The sequence below is a fragment of the Prionailurus bengalensis genome, chromosome A3 (genome assembly GCF_016509475.1).
Source record: "Prionailurus bengalensis isolate Pbe53 chromosome A3, Fcat_Pben_1.1_paternal_pri, whole genome shotgun sequence".
NCBI lineage: Eukaryota > Metazoa > Chordata > Mammalia > Carnivora > Felidae > Prionailurus > Prionailurus bengalensis.
Window position 1 is genome coordinate 125,280,609 of NC_057354.1, and position 13,059 is coordinate 125,293,667.

Consider the following 13,059-nt stretch of genomic DNA (forward strand, 5'->3'; position numbering starts at 1 on the left):
ACCACTTTTAAAGGGGTTTAATTAAATTAGGAGATAAATATGTACTCGGTAACGTGATTTAGTATCAGAATTGGGAATTAGTTATGACACATTCACTTTGGTTTGGAAACAAATGTATGAACATATAGAGAGACCTGTAGTTGTAATTTAATGTTATTTTGTAAATATGCTTTAGTAATCAAAAGTAATTTCCACAGGGTCGTGAATCTGGCACCATTCAGAGATACAGTCTTCCTAATGTTGGTTTGATTCAAAAGTATTCCCTTAACTGTCGAGCCTACCAGTTATCCTTGAATTGCAATTCTAGGTAAGTCTGAAAATTCTCTTCATATAGATGCTGGGTTTAGAAGTTATCAATTTGGATTGTTGGATTTATGTAATAAATACAAAGATGTGTATTTGTTTTAAACTTGTCTTATGGTCCAGTGTGGTTTTACTGTACTATGTTTATATTTAAATGTTTATTTATTATACGGTATTTAGATGTTTTCTCTAATTGGCAAAATATAGAAATTCAAATGTAATATTTTAAATTGTTTGCATGCCAGTTGCTTTAATTCCTTTGGATACTTTTTCCTCACAAGGAAGCAAAATAGAGAGTAGTCTATGTCTTCTATCAAATTTAAGAAATTTTTAAAACCAGTTGTTTTTTTAAAGCCATTTCTTTTTTTTTTTCTTTTTTTATTAATTTTTTAAAAATGTTTACTTACTTTTGAGAGAGAGAGACAGACAGAGAATGAGCAGGGGAGGGTCAGAGAGAGAGGGAGACACAGAATTTGAAGCAGGCTCCAGGCTCTGAGCTGTCAGCACAGAGCCCGATGTGGGACTTACGAACCATGAGATCATGACCTGAGCCGAAGTCGGACGCTTAACCGACTGAGCCACCCAGGTGCCCCTTAAAGTCATTTCTGCCTTCTTCCCAGATTTGGATGAACTGATTTTGCACAAGAAGGGTAATAGGTAATTATATTCGTGATTGCTGATTGTCATTTTACCATCTTGTTTCCTTTCTCCAATTTCAATATTTGTAGTCGTCTTGCTATCATAGATATCTCAGGAGTTCTAACTTTCTTTGACTTGGACGCTCGGGTAACAGACAGCACAGGACAGCAGGTCATTGGCGAGTTGTTAAAATTGGAGCGTAAAGATGTCTGGGATATGAAGTGGGCCAAGGATAATCCAGATTTGTTTGCGATGATGGAGAAGACAAGAATGTATGTTTTCAGAAACTTGGATCCTGAGGTAAACACAAGAAATGAGCATTAGCAGTACATAAATAATGAGCCAGATGTGAAAACCTGGCTATTTCCCTTTTGTTTCCTTAAGAGGTTTGTTGGTGTTGGAGGCGTAAATTTCTGAAAATAAATAGAAACATATCTGTGGATTTGTAAAATATTTGGTCATAAGTGGGAATAATACTCATCCTTTAAAAAGTCTCTGCTTTCTCTGAAAGGCACTTCCTAAGCATTTATCTGTACTTTTTAAAAGATGGAACCATGGTCTCTAATACATAGTCTTTATTTTTTCCTTGTCAAAGTTAAGAAAAAAAGAAAATCAGTAGTAATATTTACCAAAATTGCTTAAAACAACCTAACCAAAAAAGTGTAGGCTTTTATTCTCCTTTGCCTCCCTGTCCACCTTAATCTGTGCTTCCTTATTTATGTTCACATGACCTCTATCAGCCACTAATCCTGGTCTTTCTCACTCTGATGATTTTATGAATATGCAAGTGTGGACTGATTAATCTGCCCTCTCTGGAGTATCAGGAAGCCACTTGCTCACTAATTTTAAAGTTACATTTTGATTTTCTACTTGTGGCTCACATCAGCTAATTGTTTTTTTTTTTTTTTAAGTTTATTTATTTTGACAGAGCAGGGGAGGGGCAGAGAGAGAATCCCAAGCAGGCTCCACACTGCCAGCGCAGATCCCGATACAGGGCTCGAACCTTTAAACTGTGAGATCATGACTTGAGCTGAAGTCAAGAGTCGGACACTCAGCCGACTGAGCCACTGGGGTGCCCCACATCAGCTAATTTTTAAGTTTGGAACTTCCCTGTCAGTCTGCTCTGGACCAACTGTTAGCATTTGTGTTTAGGAAATTCATTGTAATTTGAGGGGTAGCCTAATCAAAGCATCATTGAGATAAATTTTTATGTAATTTTTGAATAAGTAATGGTTTCCAGTTGGGAATTTTCTGTATGGTTGTTGCACCCAACAAATGTAAATAATAATAAATAAGTTGATAGATATCATTAATTGATGTATGGGTTTGCGGTTTCCTTTTTGGAAAGAAATTGCATGCTTGGACCACTGAGCTGCCAAAAATCTTCTAGAGTGATTTATTTAGTGGTAAACTATTACACTGTCCCTTTAATATCTTAAATTATTTTCACATTTCCCCATTTTAGTGCTACTCAGGATCTTTGGGCTGGGAAATGACCTCATGTGAATTGTTCTCAAAGGCTTTGTCAGGAATTTTAAGGCTGTTTGTAATTTTTAGCCCCTGGGTAGGGTTTAAAGGAAAGGCATTCAGGGCTGCTGCATTTAACTTGTAAGCAGGGGCTTCTTTCAAGGCTCCAAGGGAAATTTGACACTTGCCACAAAGTAAGTGTAAAAATTTGACAGGTAACCACAGGCTAACCTTGAGGATGGGAGAATACTTTTTGAATGTTAGGGTCCTTTTTCCATCCGTGTCCCCATGCGTACTATGTCAGAAATCATATGCCTGGGCGAGTGTTGTTCCTGGCTGTTTGTAACGTGTGTGTAGCACACACGCTCAGTCTAGCACCAGGGGACGTCTTGGCCTGGTGCAAAGTGCTTCTTGAGTAGTTTTAACAGAATAGCCTTCCCCTCCCCTCCTTTTTTAGAGTCATTTTCAGGCTTGGCAAGTAGTTCAATTTCTATCGGATTTAAAGCTAGATGGATTTCTTTCAACCTCACCACTGACTGGATTTCTTTATAAGTCATGCTGTGCTGTTCTGTCCATTCATGAGGACACTGGCTGGCTGTTGTCCCTGCTTGGTTAGTTATTGGTTAGTTACTCTGCTGTTCATTTCTTTGGCTGCTCATTGACTGATTATGTAAGGACGTACTCTTTAAAACAGGATTTACTGGAGCTCCTTTAGGGCATAGTATTCTTTTACAATTCAGGAGATAAGCTGTTACTTGACAGTTAATACTGAATCCATTTTTGTCCATTTGAGTGTTAGGAATTCTAGATTCATACCTTCCTTTAAGTTGTAAACCTTTCTTCAGATTATAGATGAAAAATGGGTGCCATTTGTGTGTGAAGTTGTAATTCACTGATAAAGCACACTTTCTAGAATTTGGAAATGAGTATTTAATGTGGATATTCCCTGCTTGGTCATTTTTATCTCCAGTGACCCTCTAAAGTACCAATTCAGCTTTTCTAGTCTTTTTCTTGGCTCTTCCCTTTCATTGGTACTACTTCATATTCATATTCCTTTCATATCTCATATTTTTACCACTCAGCTCATTTTTATACACTTCTTTACCCAACAAGAAGTTTCCAAATTTTTGAACCCATATCTTCATCTATGCATAATTATTTATTTAGAAATGATATACGTGACTTACCGTATTAATACAAGTACTTTAGGAATCATGTCCCTAAAATAGAAATTCTGAAAGAATGAGGAAAAAAATACATTTAACAGGCTGAAGTGAACTTTATTTTGAAATGTCAGGGTGCTGTAGTTCTCACTGCCGTTAGCTAGTGTCTGAGCATCGTGCACACTTGAATTATTAACTTCGTAAAGTCTTGTGTTTCAAATAGTCTTCTTGATAATTTTCAATTGTTTAGCTGACTTTCTGTCAGATCTGATTCGAATGTGATTGTTTTCACTTTCTAATGTGGCTCACCCCAGAGTTTGTGCCAGGAGTAAAGGGGGTGACTGTTCTGCCTCGTCTTGTTTGCTTGTGCTTGCATTCCAGTATTCCACTTCATTCACGTATTCTTTCCAGGGAGATTTTTAAACCACTTGTCCAATTTATGAGAGCTCAAAATTAGAGACTGTAATCCCTGAATCCGCTTAACTAGGTATATACAAACTTCGGTATGTCACAGTATGCTGCAATTAAATGGATAAGCGCTCAAGATACCTGTTATACTGTACATGTTCTGAGACCTTCTGATGTATGTACTGGGTAAGAGTACTTAATACAGTATAGATTAGTGGAGTTTAAAATACTTTCTTGATAAAAATAAATTTCTTATGTACTGAGTAGGGGAGTGTATCCTGCTTTTGTTTTTTTTTTTTTAAATTTTTTTTTTCAACGTTTATTTATTTTTGGGACAGAGAGAGACAGAGCATGAACGGGGGAGGGGCAGAGAGAGAGGGAGACACAGAATCGGAAACAGGCTCCAGGCTCTGAGCCATCAGCCCAGAGCCTGACGCGGGGCTCGAACTCACAGAGCGCGAGATCGTGACCTGGCTGAAGTCGGACGCCCAACCGACTGTGCCACCCAGGCGCCCCGGAAACTCTTAGTTTTTAACCTTCCTTCCAATCTTTATTTTCTCCCTTTCTCTTTATTTTTGGTATAACTTTTTATCCAGACATCATCTTTTATGACTTTATTTTTTGGCTACCTTGCTTTGTTTTTTGCCTAGTCAAAAATAAAGCAATTTTCTAATGATAAACATTTTTATACAGGTATATTTGGATACATGTTGTATTCAAATAATTAAAATATATGAAAGGCCTCTATAATTTATAAGAAGTATGTTATTATATACTTAATTCTTGAATTAAGTTTTATCCTTGATTCTTTCTGTGTGATCATTGCTCATACTTGCCTTTACATAATACAACTTTTTTTGAGGAAATAAAGAAATTTGGTAAAATTTTCTCATATAATCAACAATTTTTACTTAAAAAAATTTCTTTTATGTTTACTTATCTTTGAGAGACAGAGACAGAGCGTGAACAGGGGAGGCAGCAGAGAGAGAGGGAGACACAGAATCTGAAGCAGGGTCCAGGCTGAGCTGTCAGCACAGAGCTGGACATAGTGCTTGTACTCATGAATGGTGAGATCATGACCTGAGCTAAAGTCGGATACTTAAGCGACTGAACCACCCAGGTGCCCCAACAATTTTTACTTTTTAAGAGAAAATGTCACTTTAAGACTCAAATGCATATAATGTGCACACAGAGCCCCATTCTTAAACCTTGACATACTAAAACTAAATATGATTCAATTTTTAAAAATCTGATTCAATTTTTACCTCTAATTTCCATCTTTTTAAGTATCTTCCTGTAGTTTCTATCACATGAATAACTAAGTATCAGAGTTATAAATTTGATACATTATTTCCTTTGAATTTTGCTTAACTTTCTATTTCATGACACACACACACACACACACACACACACACACACACACACACACATATTAAAAACACATTCCAGGGGTGCCTGGGTGGCTCAGTCAGTTGAACGTTCGACTTTGGCTTATGTCATGATCTTGCGGTTCATGGGCTCGAGTCCCGTGTCGGGCTCTGTGCTGACAGCTCAGAGCCTAGAGCCTGTTTTGGATTCTGTGTCTCCCTCTCTCTCTGCCCCTCCCTGACTCAGCTTGGTCTTTCTCTCTCTCAAAAAATAAATAAACATTAAAAATTACATTCTGGTATTATTTCCATTACCAGACATTATCTTATCCTTTTCATAGTGCTCTTGGAGGTAGTAAGTATAGTGAGAGTTTATTTCTTGTTATTTATATAATATTTATATCTCCTTTTTCTACTAGAGATTTAGGGCAGCTACTTTACATTATAATATGCATTTGCTACACTTTATTTCTATAAGCTTGCGTAATACTAAGAAAAGAGACAGACCTGTAACAGACTTGTGTATTTACATCTTGGCAAATTAAATCTTATGTAGAAAATCTATCAGGAATGCTCTCTGGCTAATTTTATAGAGGATGGACTTTGCAGTATGGGGTAAGATTTCTTTGATATATGTACTTACATACAACTGTAGTTTTGGTTGGTTTTATTAAGAATTAAATTTAATGTTGCATTGCATGAGTAAGAATTATCAAGTGGTATAAGGCATTTTTGGATTAATTGAGAAAAATTGGACTGATGTTAGATGCTATTAGGGAATTAATATTAATTATATGAGGTGTAATAATAGTAATGTGGCCACTTAAAGAACATCCTTATCTTTTAGAGATATGTACTGAAATATTTAGGGGTGAAATGTCATGATGTCTATACATTTTACTTGATTTACTTTAAAAGACTTCATCCAAAAAATTGACTGAAGCATATTTAGCAAAATGTTAATAATATTTAGGTGATGGACATATGGATGTTAATGACATTCTTTCTAATTTTCTGTTGGTTTGAAAATGTTGAAAATAAAATACAAAGTCATATGTTAAAGGAAGGAAAATTTTGTACAATTAAGCATAACATTTGTCTTTATCTTTAAAGGAGCCCATTCAGACTTCTGGATATATTTGTATCTTTGAGGATTTAGAAATTAAATCTGTTCTTTTGGATGAGATATTGAAGGTAATTCTTAAAAAACAATTGTATTTTTGTTGCTGGCTTGACTGGGATTTGTTTTATTTTATGCCCAGGCAGTGTGGTGTTCCTGTTAGGAATGTGGATTGACCCTGCTTGGTCACTTGTACCACTTTTAGACAGGTTCCTTCATCTTTTTTGAACTTCATTTTCCTTTCTTGTTTATAAGCCTCAATTATTTTTTTCAATTTTTTCCTCTATAAAATGTGGATAATAATGGCTCCTATCTAACAGGATTGTTATTGTATAAGGTAATCTGTGAAAAGCACTTACCACAGTGTTTGGATCAAGAGCTCAAAAAATGGTGGCTAGTTGTGGTTGTCATTGTTTTTATGTCAATAACAAAGAGAAGAAATACTTCACAATTAATTTACTTTGTTCTTTTGAGCTCTAAGACAGGTACTTGAGTAACTTTGTTTGCAGGGCCACTATCCTCCTATTTTTTTTCAGGCTTTATAAAATAATCCAGTTCTGATTCCAGCTATCTTTTTGAACCCCTACTTTGGCCTTCATTGACTATCTTTTGAGAATTTCTTTCTCTAAGAATATATTAAAAACATTTTTACTTTCATTTTATACAAAGCATTTACTTTTTTCTGTATACTTCATATATTTTTTGGAATTGGGTTAATAGAGTTTTACATTTCTGAAGTTAGTTGCAATTTGTAGCATGGTTTCATGTTTTGGTTTGATATGTAAATTGTAGCCCTTTAAAGCCCTTTGTTTATGAGCCTGTTTTTTTTTCCCCCATGAGAAATTTATTGGAGCACTAGAGCTGAAGGAATACGAAAGGAAAAGGAAGGGAATTTACTAAATTTACATTCACTAAAGTGCCTTCATAGGAGGTGTTCAATTGTCATTTGTCATTGCATGTCACTCTTCATTTGTCATTACAACTGTGCCTGGTAGATAATACACAGACCTCATTTTTAGTGGAGAAAGCTCTTCGTGAGTAAAATGGTTACCAAAAGTCTGTCTGTTCACTGACTCAGCAGATGTTTATTGGCAGTCAGTAAGGCAAGTTCCTGGCCTCAAGTAGAGGGGTTGGGGAAGTAGACAAGAAATTCAGCAACCAGCAAAGGGGCGGGGCTGGCGCAGTTCAGTGGGCAGGTGCGTCTGTCAGAGGTCTGTGGGGAGAGAGCGCTGGTACAGTTCTGAGACTGTGAACCACGTGAGTAGTACAAGGCTGGCATTGTGCTAAACGTTTGATACGTGTTATCTCATTTAATCCTCACAATTCTAGGAAGTCAGTCTGATTATTATCTTCATTTGTTCAGATGAAGAATCTGAGGCTTGGAGAGAGAAACTCATTTGCCAGTGACACCCAGTTGGCAGTAGGCAGAGACGTGTCTGGCTTCAAAGCTGGTGTATGTAATTGGTAGCACTGGCGGAACTGAAGGGGAACAGTCGTGGGGGAGGTTGGCCCCAGTCATACGAGGCCTTGTGTGCCTTCTGTGGAGTTTGGACTGCCTCCTGGAGTCACTGGGGGAGTAAAGCAGGAGAGTGATGTGATTGGGGTTATTTGGGGAAGATGGCTTTGGCTTCCTGGGTGGGCACAGGACGGGGGTACAGCAGGTTTTAGAAAGAGTTGTTACATAGCCAGTAGGCTGAGGAATTAGGATCTAAGCTTAGATCTGTTTGAATCCAAACCTCATGCATTTTCCATACTACTTTCTACTTTGTGCCAGGGATTTCTGGGAGAACTTTTCAGTTTCTAAGTACAGTGGTTTAGTTGCAGGTGGGGAGGGCCAGATGCAGCTTAGTTCTGGGAGCCATTGCTGTTTTCTGTATGTGGGGGCGGGGGGCTCTAATTTTCTCCTGGGCTTCACTTTTTCTTTACTTGGAATATGTAGGATATTGGTGAGTTCATTATAACTTTTATTTTCTTGGCCATTAGCTAGCTATTTCCTGCAAGATTGGCCTTCAGAAAAAAAAATTTTGGAGGGGTCAGCTAGCTAAATTAACAAAAGGAAAGAGATAATGAAAACTAGCTCTTTCTTTTATTTGCTTGTCTGCTGCCCAACAGCACAGGGGACAACTGTCTCATTTCCCCCCCTGGCAAGGAGAGAGTAGATTAAGGAGTGAGCTGGTAGAGGCCCCTGCACATGTCTTTTCTGCAGCACTTTGGGCGAGAAGAGAATAGTAGCTCCTGGGAACATGAGAGTTAAGCTGAGGGAAACAAGGCTGTATGATTGTAAGACAACCCTTCTTCCACTGTCCTCTTTTCCCTGTGGGCAGCCTAGTAACCTCAGGAGGAACTTCACCTGTGGATTGTGGCTGTTTTCCAGATAACTCAAAGACCCACACATTGGAATATCTTTTCTTCCCATTTTGGTTTACAACATGATACAGTTGTTTGTGTGTGTGCATGTGTTTTACTGTAAAAAAGAAACACATACTCTAACGGCAGGTATTTGCATTTCTTTTCATCTTTATTTTTAGAATCCAGAACACCCAAACAAGGATTATATAATTAACTTTGAGATCCGGTCCTTGCGAGATAGTCGAGCATTGATTGAGAAAGTTGGAATTGAAGATGCATCTCAATTCATCGAGGACAATCCACACCCCCGACTTTGGTATTTAAAAATAAAAAAATCCTCCCAAAATGTCTGGTGTATGCATTTAAAGTCTCAGCTCTGTTGTCTCCCACTCTCATGGTAGCCTTCATGGGGGTAGACTTGCATTCTTGTTCTTCTTTTTATTTAAAAAAAATGTTTATTGTTTTTTATTTATTTTTTGAGAGAGAAACAGAGAGTGAGTGGGGAAGAGGCAGAAAGAGAGAGAGAGACAGAATCCAAAGCATGCCCCAGGCTCTGAGCTGTGAGCACAGAGCCCAACGCAGGGATGGAATCCATGAATCGTGAGATCATGACCTGAGCTGAAGTGATGCTTAAGCCACCCAGGCGCCCCTTTGTTCTTCTTTTTATTTATTTTTGAGACAGAGAGAGACAGAGCATGAATGGGAGAGGGGCAGAGACAGAGGGAGACACAGAATCGGAAGCAGGCTCCAGGCTCTGAGCCATCAGCCCAGAGCCCGACGCGGGGCTCGAACTCACGGACCGTGAGATCGTGACCTGGCTGAAGTCGGACGCTTAACCGACTGCGCCACCCAGGCGCCCCATGTTCTTCTTTTTAAAATACAGAAATTAAATTCAGATTTGGAAGTACTCAAAATAAGCATAATATTAAGTAAAACATACATAAATATGTTAAAGTAATCACTTCCCACCATGTTTAACTAGAAACAACAGGTATAATAATTAAATTCGGGTTCAAGACTTGTTTATCAGTAATAGCAATAAGCTTTTCTGTTTCTTGTTTTAATAAAGGCGCCTACTGGCTGAAGCAGCTCTTCAGAAACTAGATCTGCACACGGCAGAGCAAGCGTTTGTGCGCTGCAAAGATTACCAAGGCATTAAGTTCGTGAAGCGCCTGGGCAATCTACAGAGTGAGTCCATGAAGCAGGCCGAAGTTGCTGCCTACTTCGGCAGGTTTGAAGAGGCAGAAAGAATGTATCTTGATATGGACAGAAGGTGAGTAATGAAGGTACAGGCATTCTGGAGTACTTCTGGCATTCATGCTTTTCTTCTGTACAAATGAGGAATGTACAGTAGACTAAATGTGTCATACCACTTCTTTCAGAAAATAATCTGTTGGGGCGCCTGGGTGGCGCAGTCGGTTAAGCGTCCGACTTCAGCCAGGTCACGATCTCGCGGTCCGTGAGTTCGAGCCCCGCGTCGGGCTCTGGGCTGATGGCTCAGAGCCTGGAGCCTGTTTCCGATTCTGTGTCTCCCTCTCTCTCTGCCCCTCCCCCGTTCATGCTCTGTCTCTCTCTGTCCCAAAAATAAATAAACGTTGAAAAAAAAAAAAAAGATTTAAAAAACAGAAAATAATCTGTTTAGTTACAACCTGGATATTCCACGTGGCCCTTACATTAATTTATGTATTGAAATTCGGAGGCAGTTTCCTTTTTCTTTTTTTTTTTTTTACATATATTAATGGCTGGCCATGGGAGGTTTTCTCATTTGGTAGAAAAAAAAACATAAGACTGCAGAGACTGGGGGCTTTTATCATTTATTATGCAGCTCAACGTTTGGGTTTTCTTTTTTGATTTAGACCTTTATTTAATTTTTTGTCGTCAAGGAGCGTGAAATAAAAATGAACGGTATATAGGGATTGAGTTTTATTCTTTATGTTCATTTTAGATTTGCATAAAATAATGTATGTATTTCAGCTATAAACATTATGTCTAAATTTTGTTAATATTATTTGTACTTCAAGGAGATCCCTAATACTGCTTAAGCCCTGAAAAGAAAGATAAAACCAAATATGTGTTTATATGTATGGTTTGTTTTTTTTTTAAGTTTTTTTTTTTTAATGTTTATTTATTTTTCAGACAGAGAGAAACAGAGCATGAATGGGGGGACGGGTAGAGAGAGGGAGACACAGAATCTGAAACAGGCTCCAGGCTCTGAGCGGTCAGCACAGAGCCTGACGCGGGGCTCGAACTCGCGACCACAAGATCATGACCTGAGCCGAAGTCGGACGCCTAACCGACTGAGCCACCCAGGTGCCCCAGTATATGTATGATTTTTAAATAAGCTTGATCATGTCTCAATAATTGATGAAAAGAAGTTATTATTATTTAAATCAGTATTTTGCTAGGAAAATTGGAAGGCTAGGAAAATAAAAGGCAGGAAGTTATTTCCTTTTCCTGATTTCAAGTTCTCCCCATTGCCTCTTTCCTGGTCAAATTTCTAAAATGTTTGGGGAGGTAACTTGTCTGTCTGTTCACTGCTGGGTATTCTCAGTACCCTGGAATTTAACCTAGCATGGGGTAGGCACTTCACAAGTATTTGTCAAGTGAATGAATGTATGCTGTTGTTTACAGAGATCTCGCTATCGGCCTCCGGCTGAAATTGGGAGATTGGTTTAGAGTACTCCAGCTCTTGAAAACTGGATCTGGTGATGCAGATGACAGTCTCCTTGAACAAGCCCACAATGCCATCGGAGACTACTTTGCTGATCGGCAAAAGTGGTAGGCGACCTATGTGAACCTCTTCATCTGTTCATGTAGCACTTGATATGGTAGCTGTCTGAGTACTTCCCATTGGCACAAAGCTGGGGACATTGAAGGCCGGCCCCCTGGATTCTTAAATTCAAGCAGATTTAAATTCCCAATGGGGAGCAAGAGATCCTTGATAAGTGTTATAAAACTTCGGAGTTTCCAAACTCACAAACGTGTGCTTAGTTTCAGGCAGGTTTCTACTGTTTAAGACCACAGTGTGCATTTCAAAGACATATGATTTATTTCTGAAAAAAGGAAAAGTATTTTATGTTTTCTTGTTTTCTTGTAGATTATTTTCAGAAGTCATTGGCTTTTATTCTTAGGTTTTCATTTGGATCAATACACTTATTTATGTCCGTGTTTGGAAGCACAACTGTATATCCAATTACAACAATTTTTCTTTTTTTTTTTTTTAAATTTTTTTTTTTTCCAACATTTATTTATTTTTGGGACAGAGAGAGGCAGAGCATGAACGGGGGAGGGGCAGAGAGAGAGGGAGACACAGAATCGGAAACAGGCTCCAGGCTCCGAGCCATCAGCCCAGAGCCCGACGCGGGGCTCGAACTCACGGACCGCGAGATCGTGACCTGGCTGAAGTCGGACGCTTAACCAACTGCGCCACCCAGGCGCCCCAACAATTTTTCTTAATAGCCAAAGAATGTTGCAACTAAAATGTGCTTCAGAGTCTTTAGATTTTATCCCCCCAGTTTATACACTTCAAAGACATGCTGTAACTGAAGATGGTAACTAGAGTAATACTAGTAATTTGAATGAGCATTTTTAATGAGAGTGTTTATTTATCAGGAGATTCACATTAGTTTTAGAAACTGTTCTTTTTTTTTCCCCCCTAGGTTGAATGCTGTACAGTATTATGTACAAGGGCGGAACCAGGAACGCTTAGCTGAATGCTATTATATGTTGGAAGATTATGAGGGATTGGAGAATCTTGCCAGTTCACTTCCAGAAAACCACAAGTTGCTTCCAGTGGGTATTAAAAATTTTAGTTTTTAGATTTGTTAGGTTATTTTTGTTAGGTTTTGTGTTATAGTCAGGAAATAACTTCTGCCACAAGAAAATTTAAAATCTATAATCTCATAGTTTCTTAAATGTAGAATGATACTTTTAATTGTTAAAACAATATATCAATATTACAGACTGCTTGAAAATAGAGGGAAAATTAGTCATATTCCCACTACTTTAACATGTTCACAATCTCCTATAGTATTGTCAGTTTTATAAAATTGCTTTTAAAAGTTAGCTGACACATGAAATATTTACAGTTAAAATCTCTTGTCAGGTTTGCTTCAAAATTATCTGAGCTGGGTCTGGGGATTAGTGTGTGTGTATGTATGTTTGAAATTTGCTGTAATAAAGGTTTAAAAAGATAGCTTGACTTTTATTAGGTTATGTTAACAAAGTATTTAGTGTTAAAAAA

At 38.1% G+C, this 13,059-nt stretch overlaps 1 protein-coding gene across 4 annotated transcripts in view; it reads left to right on the forward strand.

Annotated features, from left to right (window-relative positions):
- WDR35 (WD repeat domain 35) overlaps window positions 1–13,059 on the forward strand; it is a 60,875-nt gene that overhangs the window by 39,449 nt on the left and 8,367 nt on the right. For all 4 annotated transcript variants that reach the window (XM_043604470.1, XM_043604472.1, XM_043604473.1 and 1 more), the window contains 7 exons: window positions 198–307; window positions 1,032–1,242; window positions 6,461–6,541; window positions 8,996–9,132; window positions 9,886–10,089; window positions 11,448–11,594; window positions 12,476–12,608. In XM_043604470.1, coding sequence (XP_043460405.1) covers window positions 198–307; window positions 1,032–1,242; window positions 6,461–6,541; window positions 8,996–9,132; window positions 9,886–10,089; window positions 11,448–11,594; window positions 12,476–12,608 — 1,023 coding nt within the window. The remainder of the gene's footprint in view (window positions 1–197; window positions 308–1,031; window positions 1,243–6,460; window positions 6,542–8,995; window positions 9,133–9,885; window positions 10,090–11,447; window positions 11,595–12,475; window positions 12,609–13,059) is intronic.